General features: G+C 47.8%; 1 protein-coding gene across 2 annotated transcripts in view; it reads right to left on the reverse strand.

Moving 5' to 3' along the window:
• Positions 1-23244, reverse strand: part of MRPL16 (mitochondrial ribosomal protein L16) — a 46979-nt gene that overhangs the window by 18273 nt on the left and 5462 nt on the right. The window contains exon 1 of one of the 2 annotated variants that reach the window (XM_078677278.1): positions 16635-16826. The exons of the other annotated variant lie outside the window; for it this stretch is intronic. Within the exon in view, the coding sequence (XP_078533404.1) occupies positions 16635-16698 (64 nt within the window). The 5' untranslated portion in view covers positions 16699-16826. Of the gene's footprint in view, positions 1-16634; positions 16827-23244 lie in introns of those variants that run through there. 2 annotated transcript variants of the gene reach the window in all.

The raw sequence follows: 23244 nt of genomic DNA on the forward strand, positions 1-23244 counted from the left end.
TATAATCCTCGCGGTTATATAGCATCTTTGGTTTGGCTTTATCAAAACATGTCGTGTAAGGTGTCATACGATTTGGAATACTATCCCCTCGCCAGTTCTGGCGACGGGGATAGCATTCCACCCCTCTAGAGGGGTAAGACATGTTACTTTACTTAAATGCGGTTAATTTCAAAAAGGGCCTTAGATCCACAAAATGGATGCCTCTGCCACAGACACGGGTCTGGACCCCTGCAGCGGACCGAAACTCCGCCAAATGGGGCCTGGACAAAGGGTTTCCTGTCGCAGGGGGTTTTACCACCCTCCAGACAGGAGATAGTGGATTGTAGCAGGGAGGTCTGAAAGAAACCAGACACTGCTTGGGGCGCACAAGGCTGCCCCTTGCATAATCCGGCCAAACCGGTTCTGGGGCACTCCAGCCCTTGTGCCAGGGCGGCCTGGATCAAAGGAAAGGGGTGTATCCACCCCCTTCCTGGGTCCCACCCATAGGAGGGGACCTAGCAGGTAATCACGCCCCCCAGATTCGAATAAGAGTGGGAGCAGTGCCAATGCACTTTAGATTTCCTGACGAAACATAAGAAACGAAACTCTGGACCCTTGGACCTCCTACTCAATGTGGAAGCCTGAAGAATCTCCCTTGTGGTCAAGGAGTGACCACCCTGTGTAAACAGGCACCATCCAGCCCTCGACGTCTACTTTGTCGCAGTTCCCGCTGGAACTCTAGCGACTGAGATCGACGAGATCAAGCTTGCCTGCCTTCCTACAGCCCGATCCACAGTCCCTGCAGAGCTGAGACCCGTGGAGGCGACCGGAAGCGTGGGGCACGCCATCTTGAATTGACCACGAGACGCTGACCGTGCAGCCCACGAGTGACCCTCGAAGCTGTACACCGGGGTTTGAGAAGCCCCAACCCTGAGCCACTCTTGCAACGAAGTTCAGCCCTCCACACTCGACGAGTGCTGCGTGGGGCCCTTCTGCTCCATTTGGCTCAACGCGTTGGCCCGGTCACTTGCCAGCCGGCTAGTGGTCCCTGTGCCGACGAAACTACGAATACGACTTGTGAATCTGGTTGCTCCAGATCTACACCAGCTCCCCTGAAAAGGAGCCCCCACTCTGACCTTCCTGGTTCGAGTGAGAAGCAATCTCCCGGTTCCGCGTGGATTGCTTTTGCCAAGTGTTGTTTGCTCCAATCTTGAAGCCGACAGCGCCGACGGCGAGAGCCTGCGTGGGACAGATCGTGACCTGCTCCTGGACGTCGCAGATGCCCCAGAGCCCACGTGACATCGGAGAGAAGCTCCTCGACGACCACCTGATTGCGCCCGACATTGCCTGGTTCCGTCCTGGTTCCACCCTGGTCACTGCTGAGTGACCCAGACTCTGTCCCCTCTGCTTTCAGGTACTTTTCGACTTGAGTCCACCCTTGGACTCCACCGGACACTTCTCTTTCACCCCGCCTGCAGCCCTTTCAGCTTCAAGCACCAAGAGCCTGCGTGACGAAACCCGACTCAACTTCGACCCTGTGCACCCGCTTCCTGTGGGTGAGGTAACTTTGCTCCGCCGGTGTTCCCACACTGGTACACATCTCTAGGGTCTGTGTCTCAAGTTTTGTTCCTCTAGGTTCAGCGGAAGTGTCCTTAAACTTTAACTTTACAACTTTTACGCACCATTGGTTAACATTGGTGCACGCGTGCGCTTTCCGCACTGCACCCGAATCCCGTGGGCCATTCCCGACTTCAGCATTGCTTGTCCCGACTGCTCCCAGCGATTCCCTAGGCCCTAGGCCTAACCACTGTTCGATTGGTATCTCTTATACCACTTGTTTAGTATATGGTTTGAGTGGCCCCCGCCCTCATCCATAATCGTGCAACTTTGTATGTTTAAACAGTGCTTTTGATTTAACGCTTGTGCCCCTTTATTCATAAAGAATACTGGGGATTGTTTTTAGTAATAAACACATATATTTTTATAATATATACTTGTGTGGTGTCCTTTCATTTGATATTACAGGATTGTATGTGGTAAAACAGCTCGCTTAACACGACCTCTTAAGTTAAGCCTTTAGGCTGCTTAGTCCATGCTACCCCTAGGATAGCTTGTCTAATAAGGTTGACTTACAACCAGACACCATAAGGGATTGCTTGGTCTGATAATCGGTGGTTCCAGAATTGGAAACATCACCTATCAGGCCAACTCCTCACACCTGCTCGCTGAGACTAGTGTGCCCTATGAGGAAGAGGAGAGCAGTGGAAAGAGCAAGGTTCAGGGGGAGCTCTATCAGGAGGACTCCCAGTGCGAGGTGTGAGGAATCTGTTCTTGCACACATTAGGCCGTAGTCCATTTGCTGGATTGATTTGGCAACCCCCGTGTGCTATGTGGGGCAGCCGTGGACTGATCCGGGGAGCGAGGGCAGGGTGCAGGGCACCAGGCGTGCACAACCTTGTGGTGGCTGGCCCGGTGTGTCAGGGAGGGGGGAGCCACCGTGAACAAAAATACCAGGTCGGTGTGACCAAACTTGTGAGTGCCATGACGGCGACCCTGTAAGCCAGGAGGGTCCGACGTAGAAGGGGAGGACAAGGGTGCGGGCAGCTGCCCGGGAAACTGCTGCTGTGACTAAGGCAGATCCGGCCCTCATACTGCAAACTGCACCGAAGGAAGCCAGAGGAAAATAGAACATTGCTGGATCCCGTTCGGAGCAAGGACATCAACCTCTCTCCCCACTAAGGGAAGTGAGACTTACTGTGCTCACTGGAGCTGGAAAAACCCAGACAGCTAGAACCAGCCGGTAGCGTGGCTTGGAGGAGAAAGCCTCCGACTGCCAGGTGCTCCCACTTGTGACAGCATGCAGCCAGACTTTGCCAATCCGGAGCAGGACTTCACAGTGCCACTGAAGGGTTTCATATCACCGGAGCGGGTAAGCCATGAACTGGGCATTTGGGACCCCGGGGAACATACTACAATTGGTACTGTGATCCCGTAGACCAGAGGTCTTCAAACTTCTGGGTGGCGAGACCCCCCGTCTACATTTTCTGTCATAAGAATCACCTCCTAACAAACATTTCTAAACCTGTAGGCAGGGCTACTGGAATTATGAGGCAGGTGAGGCCCAAATTACACGACAGGCTTGACTAAATTGTATGGGAAGAAAATTGAAATAATGTTATGTGATGCCGCATTATTAGATTTACTTAATTATTTTGACTTTTTTTGCACACAGTAACACTGAGGAAAGATTTCACCCCATCAGAACCAGTTTATAACCAAAATACAGCAATTAACATCAGAAAGATGTCTAGTCAACCTTTGTGACGGGCCTTCCACTCCGTAGGAATACGTACAGCCACATTAGAAGCTCACCTGGTCCTGGCCGCGAGCAGCAGGGGTACCTTAAAACCCTGGCGGTCTTGTGCAGAGTTAAGCAATTTACCCATGCCGCTTTCCTCTCACCCCTCCCTTCCATCCCTCTCTCCCCTCCTAACCCCGGATCCCTCTCTCACTTTACAGGCCATTTTCTTTCACCCCTTTTTACAACTTCTGAACTCTCCCCATTCATCTTCCCACTTCACCCTTAATCACCTCTTGCCATTCTGTCTTTTCACTGCCCTCATCTCTAACAGTATCTCGCATTTATCTCATGGCCTCTCTGGCCCGTCACCTCCCGTGCCCCTCAGCACTTCTCATTCACCCCAAGACTCTCCATTCAAATTGTTGTCTATTTGTATCTTACACCGCTCCAGTCCCCCCATTCATCTATCACATCTATCCTTTCTTCTTCCACACCTTCTTGAAACAATGTCCCTCTCCCCTGTTACCTCAGCACCAGTGCTTAATTTGAGCAGGTGGTTTCCGGTGCTCCACACTGGCACCTAATTGTGCCACTGGCACTATGACCATCTGCCACATGGTGGCTCTGTCTGTGTAATTTAGAGATGAGCAGAACAGCTGTTTATTAGTTCAATATACATTAAAACGATAAACACTTGATATCCATGCCATTCTTATTGCTTTAGGGGCTTGAAATAGTCACACTTGTACAAGTGTTAATGTTGGTAGTTGCATAGGTATTGTCATTGGCCGCACAGGCAAAGCAATGGGTGGGTGGTTAAAGTTGCAGTGGCCTACTGGTGAGGTCCCTGGCACATGTTTTATTACAAATTACTCACTGCTCAGCACCAGGGCCGGACTGGCCATAGCGGGCACCGGGCAATCCCCCGGTGCGCCACACGATTGGGGGCCGGTTTTGTTACAGGGCCGTTTTTGCAGCATAGCTGCAAAATCGGCCCTGTACCAAAATCGGCTGAAAACCGTCCCCGTCAAAGAGCTTGGTGGCACCCCCAACCCCGCCCCCCCCCTCCCCCCGGATGGGGAGGGCCCAGCACTTTGCCAGGGCCGGTTGTGGTTCCCAGTCCGGCCCTGCTCAGCACCCACTCCAGTACTCCCTCTCTTCTCCTATCGCTGCTGTCCCTCACCCATGTCGCATCAAACTACTTTTTAGGTCACAAATCATCTCTCGGCTATCTTCTCTCAGTTTGACAGTAGCCCTCCTCTCTGCCCTCAACTTTCCCTCACACTCACTTCTTGCGTGTCCGCACTTCCCTTCGTCACTTCACATTTCTCCTCATCCCTGACCTCTTCAATCGAATTCTCTCACTACCTTGCTGTCCTTTCTCATCCTCTCATCTCTCCTCACCGAGCACACGGGTTGGACCAGTATGTGCCCCTTGGCCTGTGCCATTCTGCTTATTGTTTCCTAATTCAGGAAGGCACGAATGGTCTGTCTTTCTGTTTTGGTGCAGGCCACACAGTTATGGAACGTGCACCCTCCTTTGCTTCGCTCCACCAAGAATCTATTATCCATTAGAAAGATATAAAAACCTGGCTCTACGCTCTGTAGGTCACCCCATTTGGCTGGTTCTCCTTCCCCTTCTGTGTGTTTCTCATTTGCCTTCAGGCAGCAAATGGCTATTAGCCCCAGGACGCCTTTTGGTAACAGTAGCACACTACAAATGTAAATAATAATAGTAATAGGCAGAAGAAGGAGAGCCACTAGACCCAAACTTTGCGGGGGGGCTTCACTCCCAGGCAGGGCTGGCTCTAGCACTGGTCACACACTGCGCAACAGTCTTTTCTGGAGCCCCATCCCCAGTTTCCTCCTTCTCTATAAATTCCCTCACAACTACTCACCAACAATGCACCTCATCGCTCTGTAGCACCTTTTTTTTATAGCGCTACTCATAGTTTACTCACACTCAGTTCTGTGATCTGCATAGTACTTGTTCTTTGTAGCAGGCACATTAACCCTCTGCACTCTGTGGATGACAGGAGTGCCCATGGGAGTGCACAGTGAGCGATGCAACAATGTGGGAGTAGGGAAAGAGGAGTGACTGCAGGGTGAGTGAGGTGACCATATGAATTTGGGTGCAGACGTAAGTGCAGAGTGGGACGAATTAATGCATGGTTAATGATGGGCTTGTTTGAGTGAGTTGCAAATCGAGCAGACTGGGGACAGGTGAATGAGGTGTCACAGGAGTGCAGATGAGTAGTGTGACTGCAGGGTGAGGTACAGGATGAACAACACAAGTGCATTGTGAGTGCAGAGTGATCAATGTGAGTGCAGGGTGAGCGGGTAAATGATGCGAGTGCATGGTGATCAGTATGAGTGCATTGTGATCACTGCGAGTGCAGGGTGAGTGTGAAAGCGAACTGCGAGAATGAGAAGGGAGTTCTCTGAATGCAGGATGCATTCCAAGACACTTGAAGTAACTCAGCATATTATTGACGGCGGCGTAGGGTTTAAGATACAAGTTAAAATATTGCTATTAAGGCATTAATCAGGGATCGAGGGTGGAGGAAATAAATAATATGCTGATCCTGTAACACACTTCCAGTCCTATGGTTAGGGTTGCCTGCTCATTATTTTGATGTCCCAGACGGTACAAAAATATAAAGTCATCTAATGCTGCATATTTCAGCACTCATCTGTGCGTTCTTGGAACAGCAACTATAAATAGAAAGCACTTTTAATTGTGTTCTAGGGCTCCCTCAATGATCCATGACTGATAATTAAAGGGAACAAAGACAGAAAAGTCACATTAGGAATGAATGCATATGATTTTATTTACAATCCTATTTAGTGTCAAGAGGAGGCCTTTGCAGGCTCTTTGAACATCAAATGGCTGGTATTTTTCTTCTGGTTACCCTACTTCATATTTCTTTTCATGAAATGCATTCTCACACTACTGCAGTAAATGTAAAATACAAATGTAAGGAATAGGCAGAGTGGGGGCCCATGCGGTACTGAAACTAGAAAAAAAAACTAAGCCTCAGTAACCAGTTTACAAAAAGGTATGTAAATATGCTAATGGTCTTTAACCACCTGTGAAAAACTCAGGCGTGCCGGGCTGTGCTAGAGATAAGACTGCAGACACAGCCCAGCGGAGCCCACAGCAGCTCTAGCTGAGACACTACGGTGGAGGATGGGGGCTGAATCCATTGTAGTCCTATGCGCCTGGGCAGAAGTGTGGCCGGGAATGAGCGACCCCCTTTCTATCACTGCAAGGCCCCCCTGGGGGTCGCACCCCACACTTTGAAGACCCCTGCCGTAGACTCTTGTGGCTGAATTCCGAAAGGAGTCAGGGAAGAGAAGTCTTGAGTACGGCCTAATAGTTTACATTCACTGGATGTGGCCTGCAGTGAAAGGGGAACAACAACAAACCAGTTGCACTACAGTTACTGGGGCATGGAGTGGCCTGACAACTACAAGAACCCGACTTCAAGGGGGATTGTGCTATTGCTTTTGAGTGTTGTTTACCTGTGCATGCGCAGAATTGGAATTTGAAATACTTCTTTTTATGTACGAACAAGTATTTGACTGGACATTGATTTACTATTCGAACATTGAGTTATGATTTGTGTTCACTGATCCGTATTTACGATTGCCCCAGAAGGAGCCTTGACTGCTCAGCTTGAGTCAAGTGCAGAAGGGGTGCTTGGTCCAGTTGAGAAGGATCCATAGGTCAGGCCAGGGGACATTGGGAGTAAAAGGCCCCAGCCACCATGGATGGGCCCAGTAACTCCTGCTTGCCCCGTGGCCCACTGAAAGGGGTTCCGCCACCATCATTGCAAAACTGTACAGAGAGTGATGTTACGGGATACTTATTTTCCCTCCCTGAGGTTTTACAACCTCGATAAACTGATGCACCTGGACTATTTCCTGCCTAGTAGCTTTACATCATTGGTATATTTATATTGCTGCAGCATTTTTCCTCATTATACTTCCGTTCTATGGTTATTGTTGGTTATTAAAGTTTTCCTTTTGTGATATATTTTCAATCATGAGTTACTTTCCATTCTTAAAGATCTACTTTCACAATATATTTATATTCGTGAGTTGTTTTCCCCTCTTTAAACATTTACTTTCATGAAATTTTACATTCAGAGTGTCTGATCGAGGCAGCTCAATGCCTTCACTGTGCCTTAAATGAAAGACTTATTAATTTAAGGGCAAAGAGCAATGAAACAGAGCATAGAAGTGTAGAGACAAGCATTGGAAATGCAATAGGTCTCGCAGCATTAGAGTTAGTGCATTTAGAATTGTTTATGGGTTTTTTGTTGTAAATCTTTTGCATTTTTATTTTTTGTAGCCAATGCTAAAGAATTACAAATCAAAAAAGCAATAAACATTTGTAAAAGCTTTAACTAAAAATCACTAGTAGATATGCTATATGCTATGCTGATGAAAACGCTTGCATATGGTGGGTGGATTAAGGGCCAGAGACTCCTTTTTGTCATGGAAATGTTTTTGGTTACTTGGCGTTGCGTGGGTGAGTGGCGTTGCGTGGGTGAGTGGCGTTGCGTGGGTGAGTGGAGTTGCGTGGGTGAGTGGCGTTGCGTGGATGAGTGGCGTTGCGTGGATGAGTGGCGTTGCGTGGATGAGTGGCGTTGCGTGGATGAGTGGCGTTGCGTGGGTGAGTGGCATTGAGTGAGTGGCGGTGGGTGAGTGGCGTTGCGTGGGTGAGTGGCGTTGCGTGGGTGAGTGGCGTTGCGTGGGTGAGTGGCGTTGCGTGGGTGAGTGGCGTTGCGTGGGTGAGTGGCGTTGCGTGGGTGAGTGGCGTTGCGTGGGTGAGTGGCGTTGCGTGGGTGAGTGGCGTTGCGTGGGTGAGTGGCGTTGCGTGGATGAGTGGCGTTGCGTGGATGAGTGGCGTTGCGTGGCGTGGTGTCTGCAGTGCGCTCCCTGCCACATGAGATAAAAGTCAAGCCAGGAATGCAAACCTGTTAATCACAGAGAAATATTTGATCAGCACATCTATTCCACTGGACGTGGTCAGAACTAAGTGTTAAAAAGATTAGAAGAAATGAAAAGAAAAGATAATGGAATCCAACACAAACTCACCTGCAACACGGTTCTGTTGGGCGGCAGGTTTGTCTCGAAAAAAACCTAATAAGGGACATTTATTTGTTTTGGCTCTAGAAGCAGCTGTTTAAAGGACAGATTCATTTATGTGTTTCAATGCAGAGTCAACATGCCATCTTTTAAACGCTGCCTCAAGATGCGTTGATGCAATGTGAAGCATGCTGGTTCCATTAATGTAGGAAGGGAGAGGAAATCTTGCTGAGAAGCTCGATTTAAACCGTTCAGTATACAGCAGAGGCGCTTTCAGTGACAAACACCACAGTGAATAATGATCACCCGAGGTAGACTTCACTGATCAAGACTTGTGGGAATTAGACATACAGTTTGAAGATTATTTCACAATACTCATTGATCACGTGAAAACCACAGCGTGACTTCCATATAGACGGAGATCAGCAGTCAAGATCATGCACGCTATGAACTGGTTTTGGATAAACGCTTGGTGGGAAATGCTGCTGCGTCCCAGCCAGTTCACAAGTGTGTCGTAATGGTTTCATGACATGCCCGCAATGTTTATGCGCAATGGTGCCCTTTGAAATAAATGGCGACAGATAGGGTAATGAGAGCGGGGTATCGAAGTTGCCAGCCCGCTTTTCGTAAGATAAGGAACTGCGGGGCCTGCCGCTTTTTATCCCCGCTCCCAGTCCAGACTGGTGGAACAGTAAAAGAGGCGCCTGGGCATAACAAGCCTTTCACCGTAACACGGCGGGCAGGGGAGGGGGCGGAGAGGGGAGAGGTGCGACACGACAGGCAGGCAGGCAGGGGAGGAGAGTAGGAGGAGGAGGGGGGAGGAGAGTAGGGGAGGCACGGCCTAGCGGCCGATGCAGAGTCAACATGCCATCTTTTAAACGCTGCCTCAAGATGCGTTGATGCAATGTGAAGCATGCTGGTTCCATTAATGTAGGAAGGGAGAGGAAATCTTGCTGAGAAGCTCGATTTAAACCGTTCAGTATACAGCAGAGGCGCTTTCAGTGACAAACACCACAGTGAATAATGATCACCCGAGGTAGACTTCACTGATCAAGACTTGTGGGAATTAGACATACAGTTTGAAGATTATTTCACAATACTCATTGATCACGTGAAAACCACAGCGTGACTTCCATATAGACGGAGATCAGCAGTCAAGATCATGCACGCTATGAACTGGTTTTGGATAAACGCTTGGTGGGAAATGCTGCTGCGTCCCAGCCAGTTCACAAGTGTGTCGTAATGGTTTCATGGCATGCCCGCAATGTTTATGAGCAATGGTGCCCTTTGAAATAAATGGCGACAGATAGGGTAATGAGAGCGGGGTATCGAAGTTGCCAGCCCGCTTTTCGTAAGATAAGGAACTGCGGGGCCTGCCGCTTTTTATCCCCGCTCCCAGTCCAGACTGGTGGAACAGTAAAAGAGGCGCCTGGGCATAACAAGCCTTTCACCGTAACACGGCGGGCAGGGGAGGGGGCGGAGAGGGGAGAGGTGCGACACGACAGGCAGGCAGGCAGGGGAGGAGAGTAGGAGGAGGAGGGGGGAGGAGAGTAGGGGAGGCACGGCCTAGCGGCCGTGCAATCAAGTAGTGAGGGGGCGGAGCTGGGGGAGGCTGTGAGAGAGAGTAGGCAAGGCAGGCGGCTGGGGGCATGTGCACGCGCATTTAAGCTCAATGCGCATGCGCATTGAGCTTAAATTTCTCGTGCACTGCAAGGAATCGCCACGATTCCTTGCAGTGTGGATAAAGAGTGGATGAGCCCCTATAGTCTCGCTTGCTCGATGCGCATGCGCATCGACAGGCGAGACCTAAAAAAGTATAGAGGAGATGGAAAATCCACTTCCCGAATAAAACATCACAAGTTGCAGCCAAGAAAGAGCAAAACTGAAGAATAATGTTCTAACAACATCTAAGATTAAGTAGAGCATACTGAGCAGCTATGTAGAGTTCCTCTTGAAAATTATTATAGCTGAAATGCACAATGCTTAAGCAGGTACGGAAATATACACCGATAAATTAATTTCAAATATGCAAGATATGCAGATATGCTTAGCATCATACTGCATCTTTTTCAAACAAATGATCGGTATCTGGTCTACTTGATCAGCTCCAAAAGTTCTGTAAGGATATTGATGCACTCTTGAATGTAGGATCAAAAATGCAGCCAGATGACTATTTGGCAAAGGGCTACAGTCAAACTGCCTGATTCGGGGAGAGGTGCTGGAGCCATCCGGCATACGTGGTGTCCGCTGACAGATCAAACTGGAAACTGGACATCTTCAGAAAACAAATTCCAATAGGCAGAAGGTACATGCCATTAGGCCAACAACAAGGCGGGATACAGACATCAAGCATGGCTGATGCAGAGAGATGGGTAAAGTCAAGCAGTGTCAGGGGGACTAAGAGGAGGCATCTACCATCAAAGGAAACAGCTATATCAATTGCAACATGCATACTTGAGCCCATATACATGATGACCTTGGAACTGAGCCACCTCCTCACATCAAGTACAACCACGCTGCACGCACCTCTCACACTCAGAGGTTGATCAGGGAGTGAGAGGGTAATGGGAAACAGCCCTGACATGACTGCACAATAGGCAGAGAAAACAGACAGCCTCATTAACCTGAGGTGAGGGTAAAACGTCCTGTGCACCATCACTGATTATCACCTACCACCAACCTAGAAATACCACGTGGCCTGGATAAGCATATAGTAGTCAAACATGTTATAATGAAGTTGACATTTGATTGATTCCCATCTTCAGGAGAGCGAAGAAGCCTGCTTGGTGGCAGGAAAACATGCCGGGTAAGTTAGAAATAATGAACTCAGGAGCAAGGGGTAACTGGGTTACCATACCAATAAATTCGACCATACAATCGCCTCCAATTCGACATGCATGTGCATGAAACATATCTTTTTTTGCTTGGTAAAGAAACGGTGGGAAGAAGGCCAATATCAGAGTGTTAGTATCACCTCTATAACTGAATGGAAACATTGATATACTTCAATGAGATTCTGCTGCAAGATCCATTTTCATTTCCCCCATAGCTCACCCCAAAACAAAAACGTGAGGAGCTGCAGTACATTAGACATAATGACAAAGACAAACACTGTACAACTTTCCATTAAGTCCTATCGCTTTACACAACAGATCAAGTCATTGTCAAGCTGAATTACTACAGTACTACACATGGGCCTACCCAAATTGTGTTACAGATGGCAACATTTTAAAAATCGGTCATGAAGGCTCAATATCAACTGGAAGAAAAGGGACGGCATTAAAACTACATTAAACCACACCTTTGGCTACCACTACAAATCCAGAATAATGTTTTATGCAACGGGCGTAAAATGTCTGAAGCATGGGCACCCAGTATAAGCACTTGCCTAGCTATGGTCTGCATACCACAGCCAAGAGGTGGTGGGGATAGAGTGAGATGGAGCGGTAGGGGTGGGGAGTAGGAGAGGGTAAGCGAGGGGAGGGGTGAGAAGAGGGAGGAGGTGAAGAGAAGAGGATGAATGAAGAAGGAGGAGGAAGAAACGAGGGGGAGGTGGAGTTGCTTCCTGAACTCTGCCTGCAAAGGACTATGGAAGGTGCCTAGAGTTAAAAGTTATTGTCTGAAAATAAAACCAATCTCCTAATGTCGAAGATTTAGAAGTGGAGAAAACTAAACATTTGCCAGGTTCTGTCAGGGACATTCACCACTAGAAAACCACATATTACCTTTAAGAATCCATGTTTGTCCTACTGGACCTTCAGAACAAACTTAGGAGCAAACCAAGTGGGAAGACTATGGATTGCAGTCTACTGATTGTTGAGAAAAGTACCTGATGCCAGATGGAAACAAACAGGAAAAATTGGTCCTCCCTCCATCTCAAACTTTGTTCACAAGAACTTACTCTTTAAATTTGGTCGCCGGGAAGTTTGCTATTGAGGTTCTACCTACGACTGGTGAGACAGCCAACTGAGAGCACATCCTTCCCCTCACTCTACATAAGATAATTGAAAGACACTGTGACCAGACCACGGGTCCTTCGATTAGAGCAGATTATACAACGGTTTCACAGATTGTTTTGCTTTGCAGCACTTAGTTCATAATAATGCCCAAATGCCTATAATTATACTTGGTGAGATGCACAGATTTATAAATTACAAGAGGAGAGATAGAGATGGGAAGCAAGAAAGAGAACTCTACAGCAACATTTACTGAAGAGCAGAAGAGTACAAATACTGTAAATTTAAGTTTGAAGGCAGGGTCTCTTCGATAGCCATAGACTAGAGAGGCTGTGTCAGGCTGTTGCGCACTCTATACTTGGACTTAATATTTTAACTGTGGCTGCACTGGCAGAAATAAAGGAAAAGCCTAGAAAGGTCCGGTATTTTCTTAGAATCTAAAAGAAGGGTTAGATACACTTCTATGGATTAAAAAGCCTGGGGTGATATTTTTATTCTATTTCTAATGATTGCCTCTACTGAACAAAAACGACAGCAACAGATAATTACAAGTGCCTACAGACCTGTCAAGTCAACTGCAATTTGCAGGTGACACCCGGATTTCAGTTTAAACACCCACAAATTTAGGCTCTCACACGCAGATTGTCAGAGTCTATCCTGTTATTTTAATTGGGGTAAGACCTTATTTTCTCCCATCACCTCTCTATAGTGTGAAGAAAGTCGTCCTGAACAGTTACAGCAGGAGATGAGCAAGCATTGCGACTATCAGTCACTGTGAATTGTAGAATCACAAGTCACACACGGGTAGGGTGACAGGAAAGAGCTGTTACAGCTGTATTACATGCAAGTGACAGACATTATTAGGAACCCATAGCAGTGTAGTTTCAACCCAGAAAATATTTTCTCTGACCCAGTTGGTGCTGGAATTTGAATTCTGGGGATCATATGGAGAATATATTTTCATGCAAGTGTGGCCAGCTGCCTAGAAGGGAACACGTTTCCCGAAACAGGGCAGAACCCATGGATTATGAGCACTTAAGCAGCAGGACTCTCCTCAGAGCCCATAAATCATAAAAGGGCATAAGTGAAGGGAGGCCCTGTCTGAACCACAGAGTTCATGACAGAACCGGACTATAACTGCTCTTCAATTCCAATTGGAAAAGGAACAGCAACACACCTATTTTCTTACAAGCAAAACTCATGTGCTCTCTTCCCATTCTTCTGTTCTCCCGCGAGATTAGAGCAATGGGTCGGTATAGGTGACTAGACCTGCAGCATCATCTTTAATTATAAGTCATTAATGTGGCCTGTACACTTTCTCTTGAAACTAGTCTTAACGTTTATGCCTGCTGTGTGGCGGAAAGATTGATTCTTGCTACTCTTTCTTCTACACACATGACATAGGAGCACCAAACGAGTCTACGGATATCATAAAGCATTTGAAAGAAAAGGAGATTTGCCCACGATCACAGAGTTCGGTGAATGAAGACCTCAAGATTCAAGCCAGTCTTTTAATGTGAAAAGCCAATGGGTTATTGCCTTATTACCCTAGCTTTTTTGTCAAGAATACTGGACAGGCTTACTGTGGCTTACCAAGTACGTTGAGAGACTTGGAACCCACCCAAAGGTTATCATTCTGTGGCTTTCTTGTTCTCTCATTTGCCTGATTATTCGTGTCTCAGCTTGTCAGTCTTGTAGTTGTTCCTATCAAGGAGCATTGCGTTTTACAATTGATTTGATTAAATTGCATTTTTGCTTCCAATAATTGCTATGCAAGCATTAATTTTTCTTTCAAGCTCCTCATGAGTGTGTTTTCACTCTTGTCCTCATTTACTTGTCTTCCCCCTACTGAACTCTGTGTTGCTCTCAATCAATCAATCAATCAATCAATCAAACAATTTATATAGCGCGCTACTCACCCGGAAGGGTCTCAAGGCGCTGGGAGGGAGGGGTCCGTTACTGCTCGAAAAGCCAGGTCTTGAGTTGATTCCTGAAGGAGAGATGGTCGTGGGTCAGCCGTAGGTGGATGGGGAGGGAGTTCCATGTCTTGGACGCCAGGTAGGAGAAGGATCTTCCTCCGGCAGTGGATCTGCGAATGCGTGGTACTGTGGCGAGGGCGAGTCTGGTCAATCGCAGCTAGCGGGTGGGCGTGTAGAAAGTGAGGCGGTTGTTGAGGTACTTGGGGCCCAGGTCGTGGAGAGCCTTGTGTGCGTGGGTGAGGAGTCTGAACGTGATCCTCTTGCTGACGGGGAGCCAGTGCAGGTCTCTCAGGTGGATGGAGATGTGGTTGTGGCGGGGGATGTCCAGGATGAGTCGTGCGGAGGCGTTCTGTATGCGCTGGAGTCTTTTCTGTAGTTTGGCAGTGGTTCCTGCGTAGAGGGTGTTCCCGTAGTCCAGTCGGCAGGATGACGAGACGGCGTTGACTTGTCTGGTCATCGAGAGGGAGGAGTCCAGGATGAAGCCCAGGTTTCGTGCTCTCTGTCATCCGTATGCATCTCTCCCTGAATCGTCCGCGTTACACCCTCCCACCATAGCCTTCTGTGTTCCTTTCATGTATTTCCCACCCACCACTCTGTTGCTTTGGCTTTCCGTCCTCCCATGTGTGGCTTTGGCTCCACCCAATTATTTCAGTTCCCAACACTTCTCGTTATATATATATATATATATATATATATATATATATATAGATAAAACCACCTTCACACATTTCAGACCTGCCAACTCACACGGTGCCGCCATGTGAGATGCAAGATCGGCTCTCATCACACGATCACCCGGCGAGGAGCCAATATCAGCAGGGAAAACAAGCTGAAAACCCCTGTAAATAGTGGATTTCCAGCTTATTTTTCGAGGCTTTGAACGCCCATTAAAGGGTGTGAAAACACCTCAGGACATTGGCACTAGCTTCAGAAAGCTTATTATTTTTGAAGCAGAGGGCTTGGTGGGGCAGGGTGGGGTCCAAAGTGCCACGTGGGTACTTCTTGGCACGAGGCCCGCTCTCCTAATCACATGGTAAGATTTGTTTTAAAGTTGGCAGGTATCCATCAATCAGCATTTGTAAAGCGCAGCACTGTCACCCCGAGGGGTATCTGGGCGATGTTGGTGTTTTGTATCCATCAAAAATCCAGGTTGTGAGTTTCTTTCTGAAGTCTGCCAGGGAGGGTGCTGTTCGGGGATTGGAGGGGCAGGTTGTTCCAGCTTTTGGCGGCGATGCATTTTACTTTATTTTTAGTTACCAACCCAATTTGGGTTGGTATAAAGAAATAAAATTGCCTAAGTCATTTTGTAGGTAAGCGTATGCGTAGTGTGTGTGCTTATAAAACAGCGTGGAGCTCACGTCAAAGGCTTTTTGGTTTAAAATTCAGACACGCTAAACACATCGTAGATGCTGTGCAGCATGGGTAAACGCTATTGACAATGCCAGTAGATCACAGAAGAATGACCTATTGGTTTTGTCAAAGCTTGTTCTATTATACCACAGCAAGGGGACAAAAAGTACATTGCATAATAGAGTTGAAGCGGCAAGTCACTCTGCGGGCGTCCATCTGTAGCTTTTCGTCCCTGGGGACGCGTCCCCAAATGACTATATGCAAAGTTGTCTTTAACCAATCTAGTTGTAACACACTCGATGATAAAGCGAGTTACGACAACGCCAAACATATATCACCCTCAGGTTTTTGGCAGGGCTGTTAGCAGGAATGCAAAGGTCTAGTCCTGAGCTTTACTTTTAGAAACTGTCCCAGCTGTGCTAGCTCGATTGGATGCACCAGGAGTCCATATACCAGAATGCATTAGTTTCTTGCAGTCTCATGTAACCTTCAGCAGTGCCCGCATACACAAGGTCATGGAATAGGGGTGCTACCGCTATGCGAAGGCCTGGGTGGGGCGATGCCCCAAGACCATACTTGCCAATAGACCCGATTCATGCGGGAGACTACCTATTTTCCAAGCCAAAAATGGCTTTCTTTTAGCTGTCTCCCGCCTGAAATTGCATTTTCTACAATAGAAATCAATGGGGAATTTTCATTCTCCCGATTTTTTATTTTAAATCTCCCACGTCCCTGTCCTAAAATGTTGGCATGTATGCACAAGACAGGTATGTGAAGTACAGCGTGATGATGCAGATGTGACGTCATGTAGCCAGCCGGGATACGTTATCCAAGTTATGACGTCACATGAGCCTGTATACTAACACTTCGTGATTCCATGCACCCCTCCCCCCAAGAAAGGTTCAGGGAGACCCCCCCTCCCTCTATGTGACTTCCCCACATGCACCCCCACCCCCGGCTGAGCCCTCTGACCTGCCGAGGGCGCGCGGAGGAGCAGGCGGCGCCCCAGCCCCGCGCAGCCGGACAACAGCGCCATGGTCTGTCACCCCCGGAGTCCAGGGGGGCACAGGCAGCGAGGAGGGCAGGACAGAGCGGGCAGCGCCGACAGAAGGGTGCCGAGTCCCTCACACGGACGCCGCCATCTTTGCGGAAGCGGCCATGACGCGCACGGTGACCAGAGGCGTCTACTTCCGGAGCGGAGCGTCCCCCGGAAGCGTCCAGGCTCCTCAGAGTCCCAGTTGGCCGCCATGTTGGAGTGGGGGATCCAGAGGGAGGAGTGGGGCTGTGAGACCAGAAACCAGGGTTTACAACTCCCCAAGAGAAAGATACCGGCCATTCTTTGTTGTTTCAAGAGCCTAGAAAGGCCTGGATCTGATACTAAGTAGGACTGAAAACTAGATTTTATTTATTCATTTGTAACGTGAATTTTCTGCCCGAGTTTCCTTTAATTACTAGTCATCATTGACACAGAACTAGAACGCATTTAATGCTTTCTATTTATATTTTCAGTTCGAAGTATGTGCAAAATGAGGCTAAAAATACCAGCTTTGGGTGACTTTGCATATTGTATTGCCAAGGACATCATGGTGCAGGTAGAAAACTGGACTGGAAATCCTACTGGCAGCTCTCCCTGGAACCAGCTCTACTCACAGCAAACAGCTGCAAACAATGTACCCCATTCTCTCACTGCCTGCCCTCAAGTTCATCACAGCCATTGCAATAGTCTAGTGCTTGATTTAGGGAGATTATAAACCAACATTCACCACCTGCCACAGACTCAAATTGTGAACTGCACAAATGCAGGCCAAGGAGTCTTATTTCATCCCTAAAAGTCTAACAATTGTTTGGACCTCACCCAATGTGATAAAGTAGTCTTATAGAAATGAGCAGGTGCAGCAATTGCAGACCGATGTATGTATGCAGATGCGAAGAGTACTTATTGAATTTGTTGTGTGAGGGGAGTGGCCATCACCTCTCGTGAGTCATGATCAAACACTTTAACGTTATAAAACTAGAAAAAAGGGGTAATGTATTTAACTCATTGACTTATATTGAAACATATGCAATTTTAGACAAGAGGCAGCTAAAATAAAGATATTTTTGGCTTAAACAATTAGGAGTCTCACACCTGAATTGGGTCTATCGGCATGTATGCATGATGCCCCTCCACTCCCTCAGCAGTGGTAATAAATAGCATATTATACTCTGTGCACCTGCTAGTATGGTTTATGCTGTGACACTTTTTCATGTATATTTGTTATACCAAAGCATGGATGTAAGGGATTACATTTATGCAGCAAAGTAAAATCAAAATCAAGAGACATCATGGCTAGTAAGAAGGATAGTTTCCTGTGTGTAAGGAAGTGCCTCTATTTGTGTGGTCATCTCCAAGTTTTTGGACTGATGCTGCTGCTGGTTTTTCGACTCTGAGAGTGCACTGAGGCCTGCAAACCAGACCTCAGTGCCTGTGCCCTTATCATTAAACTGGTATGGCAAATTTGCTCTTACCAAATTGGCTAAGCTAACTTATCTGTAAGTCCCCAGCCAATGGTACCCAGGACATGTAAGTTAGAGTGTCCCCTCAGGGATTGCAGCACTGATTCTGCCACCCTGGGTTTGACATGAGTAAAACAAGATTCCCAGCCTGCCATTTGCAGGCTGGAAAAGAAGTTTAAACTGTTAGGCCAACTTTGCAATTTAAAGTAATGGCAAAGCCAGACTTCCCCCTGGTATATGAAAAAGCTCCCTCTATGGCAGGCGTATCGAGTACTAAGGCAGGTTGCTACATAGCATTTAATTTTACGTGTGCTGATAGGAAAAAATGCGAAACTGTTGTTTATACTGTGCAAAAGCTTGGCCAACCAATCGGCGAGTGCAGAGTTACACACTACTCCCTCAACTGTGCTAACTCTGAAAAGTTGCCACCAAAGTGGGTCAACCAAGGTATCAAATAACTTGTTACATTAAGTCCAACTTGATTCACTGGTTGAAATTAGTGTAACAAGTTGCGGTGGGCAACTTTAACAAAGTTGCTAGTTTGTTGCTTTTAGTCCCCTGTGCCCATAGTGGTTTCACACAGGATCATGTAGCCAAGACAGCTGTCTCCCCTCCTGGGGAGACGTGTTAATGATTCCCAGGAAATTATGCAGTAGGGGCCTACTCTGGAAGGAGGTGTCACCTTCCTCCTGCAGCAAGCCATGCAGGTATTGGTCCAAAAGATGAGCTTCAAAGGAGAAGCCACGTTTGAAGGACACATGGGTAACACTTGGGAGAGGGCCTGCACCATTGTTCAGGCAGACAGTCTGGCACTTGGATAAGGAGAGGGAAACCAGTTGCCAAACCGGTTTGCCAGGGACCTCTAGCCCCATTGGTAGCCACACCTCTGGGTTGGATTAGGGTACTCCACATGTTGGGAGAGTGACCCTGCCATATTAGTAGTGGGCAGAATGGTGCATCCTGTGATGCCCAGATGTCACACTTCGCAGGAAGAAGTCATCAGTTGGGAGGGAACCTGGTAGACCATTGGCTGCCAACTGCATCTACACTAATGTTTATGTTTATGTTTTGGCAACTTGTAAAGCGTGCAATTACCCTGGGGTGTCTCGGCGCTTAGTGATTCTAAGGATAGACAAGTGGAGCGCAGTTAGTGTGTAAACAGCCAGGTTTTTAGTTGCTTCCTGAAGCTAATTAGGGTGGGACTGGTTTTGATTATGAGGGGAGAGAATTCCACAGTTTAGCTTTTTTTGTTCGTTGGACGTTAAGGAGGTGAGCTGAAGCTGAACGGAGTGTCCTGGAAGATACAAGTGGGCGGAAGGCATGTTTGAGGAAGTGCGGGCCAGAGTTGTTAATGGCCTTGTAGGCGATGCACAGTGCCTTGAACTTAGTCCGGCTCTTGACAGGAAGCCAATGGAGCTGACGGATGAAAGGGGAAATGGAACTGGATTTGGGGATACCTAGGAGAATTCTCGCTGAGGCGGTCTGTACCAGTTGGAGCTTGTTTAGGACCTTTTCCTGTGCATTGAGGAGGAGGGCATTACAATAGTCGGTTCTGGAGAAGATTAGGGTAGTGGTCAGAGTTTTTCCCGCCAAAGTTGGGAGGTAAGGGAGAAGTTTCTTAATTTTTCTTAATGTGAAAAAGGAGGTGGATACCACCGCATTGACGTGGTGATTGAAGAGCAGTCTGTCGTCAAACACGACCCAGAGGTTTCTAACTTTGGTTAAGGGTTGAGGTGGAGGGCCCATCTCGCTAGGCCACCAATGAGGGGACCAACTAGGCGCGAGCTTCCCAAAAGTCATCACCTCTGTTTTTCCAGAGTTCAACTTTAGACAGTTAGATGTCATCCAGGAGCTAATGGCTAGCATTCCCTCTCGGAAACTGGCCGCCACTGTATTTCCGTCATGATGAACTGACAGGACCAGCTGGGTGTCATCAGCGTAGGTTGTCAGACTGATGCCGTGTGATTTGATCACCCTCGCTAAGTCCGAAACATACATGTTAAACAAGGTCGGACTTAGCGAGGAGCCCTGTGGTACTCCACATGGGAGGTAGACGGTGGGAGAGAAAAAAGGGCCTAATTTTACAGATTGGGTACGATTGGCTAGGAAGGAGGTGATGAGATCTTTAGCCCTGTGTTTGATACCCATAGCTGAGACACGGTCGATTAAGGTGGCATGATCGACCGTGTCGAAGGCCGCGGACAAATCAAGCAGTATCAGGACTGCTGCCCTGCCTTTGTCCAAGGTCATCCTGATCTCGTCAGCAGTTTTTAAGAGGACCGTCTCAGTTCCATGTCCTTGCCTGAAACCGAATTGTGTGTCATCCAGCAGGTGGTTGGTGTCAATGAATTCAGATAATTGTCTATTCATTAGATTTTCAAAGATCTTGGAGGGAAATGGGAGACAGGCAATGGGTCTATAGCTGGAGGGTAATGCGGGGTCCAGAGTGGGTTTTTATAAGAGCGGCTTCACAATAGCATTTTTCCAAACGGAAGGGTAAGAGCCTGTGAGGAACATGGTGTTACAGATGTTGGCTATGGCAGGAGAAATGACCCCCGGGATCAGATTGAGAATGGACGGTGGACAAGGGTCCAGGGGTGAACCCGATCTGATGGTGGAAATTAAATGTGAGATCTGTTCGAGGGGAACCTGACTAAAGTTAAGAAAAGTGGGGCGGTGAGTGCTAGGATAGTCATGGGAAGTGTACTGGGTGGGGCGGGGTTGGGGTACAAAGGCAGAAAAAATGGAGGTGACTTTGTCTGAGAAGAATTCGGCTAAGGAATTGCAGAGGGCTTGGGAGGTGTCTGAAGGAGGATCAGGGGTATTAGAAAGATGGTTGACCACCTGAAATAATTTTTTTACAGAATTATTTGCTGAGGTGATTTGGGTAACGTAGTAGTTGCTCTTTTCGCAAAAGATGAGCAATTTATACTTGGCCAAAGCGTTCTTTTAGATTTGTTTGTCAAAAGGGTTGTAATGCTTGCGCCAATGTCTTTCAAGGTTTCTGCAATATTGTCTCTGTAGCCGAAGGGGTTCAGAGAACCAAGGGGCAGATGGAGTCCTACGGTTGCGAAAAGAGGACTTAGGGGGAGCCAAGGCGCCAAAAGCGGTGTCTAGGTGAGTGAGGTAGTTGTTGGATGCAATTTCCGGATCAGACTCCGCATCATTGAGTGAGTTTGTCAGAGTGGAAGTGAGAAGGGGTATGTCAATATTTTTCAAGTCTCTGGTGGTTGAGAGGGACGGGGATTTAGCTTGTGAGGGAGGGGACCATCTAGGTTTGATGCTGAAAAGGACTGCAGCACGGTCTGTCCAGGTGAGAGGAATAGGGGTGGATACCATGATGTCAGAGTTGTTAGAAAAAATCCCATCAAGAGTGTGTCCTGCCTTATGCATAGGTGAGGTGACAAGCTGGCGAAGTCCAGCTGCCAGAAAATCGCTGGTGAGGAGGGTGGTATCTTTGTCGGTGAGGGATTCCAAGTGAAAATTAAAGTCCCCTAGTATGGTGTAATGGGGGGTTCCATCTGCGGTCTCGATGACATTATTGAGACTCGAGAGGAAATTGGTTTGGGGCCCTGGAGGGCGATAGAGCAAGATACCTGTAAAAGACTGGTTGTTGGAGAGAGCGATAGAGAAAGAGAATGCTTCGCAACCTCTGTAGTTAAGATTTGTAGTTTTTATGTGATAGACGGTCTCTATTAATATTGGCAATGCGTCCTCCCTTTTTAGTGGTTCTGTCTTGTCTACTTACACAGTAACCATCCGGTAGGGCAGCCCTAAAATCTGGCCCAGAAGCATTATCACCCAGGTTTCTGTTATAAAAAGTAAATCTAGATTATGTATGGAGATTAATCCAGAATGTCCAGTTTATGTTTTGGGAGGGAGCGCGCGTTTATGAGCGCAGCCAAAAACGGTTTGGGGGGAACTGCATGAAGGACATTGGAAAGGGCCTGCGACCGGATCAAAATTAAGGGTGAATGGTGGGCAGTGCGGTACATGTGAGGGCGCCTTAAGTGCTAATAACTGAGACGAGGTGTAGGTAATCCTTGGGCGGTCTTGCGATGGTTGGAACTGACTAGGGGGTATGACCCTTGGCGCCGGCGGCACGCCCGCTGCGCGAGACGGGAGGCATAGGCTTATATGCAAGGGGAGGCTAGCAACTAGAGAGCTGACCTTCGTGGCAACCGAAAGTGGTAGGGGGACACTTCCGGCTGTGGCGCAAGTTCCCTCCACTCAAACTGAACCTTCAGTGGTGGAACGGGGAACACGCCGGGGCACAGGGCAATGGTAAGTGCAACAGAAAATTAACAATAGTGACAGTTTCAATGATTAAAAAATGATTGTTTTAAAAATTACGATGTAAGTATCAGTGCGCTAAAATCAGCTAGGAGGCTCTCATCAGCACTGCCGTCGGCGATAGAAACGTAACACTGACTACCTAATGTTAAAGTAGGAACCTGACTCGATCTCAGGAGGGTAAATGTTGCGAGCACAGCACGCTCGGTTGTCTAAAATCAATCCAACTGTCTCGTGATACATTCAGGGTTTATATGCAGGGGGAGGCTAGCAACTAGAGAGCTGACCTTCGTGGCAACCGGAAGTGGTAGGGGGACACTTCCGGCTGTGGCGCAAGTTCCCTCCATTTAAACTGAACCTTCAGTGGTGGAACGGGGAACACGCCGGGGCACAGGGCAATGGTAAGTGCAACACAAAATTAACAATAGTGACTAAGGGCATTTTCTGAGCATAAGTATGGCTCCCCTGGCACTCCGAACTCAGATCCTGTCTGGAATGGAATTAGGACTGCCCTGCTGCGCCATGGAACTGGGAAAGAGACCACCTCATCACCCACCCAGCCGTCACTGGCAAGATCACTGAAAAGAAGTTTACACTGTATTCCAAAAACATATCAATGCCAATGATATCCACTGCGACTACCCTGGGACGTAGCTACAAATGGTACAGCAGGTGCAGTGCACTGGGGTCCAGAGCTCTGAGGGGCCGATTGAACCCAGATAAGTGCTGTATTTTACTATCTCAACAGTAATCAAAAGGGCCATTTTCCTTGCTGCGGTACTGCAACTACCAA

This window comes from Lissotriton helveticus, chromosome 1_1, assembly GCF_964261635.1.
Source record: "Lissotriton helveticus chromosome 1_1, aLisHel1.1, whole genome shotgun sequence".
Lineage (NCBI taxonomy): Eukaryota > Metazoa > Chordata > Amphibia > Caudata > Salamandridae > Lissotriton > Lissotriton helveticus.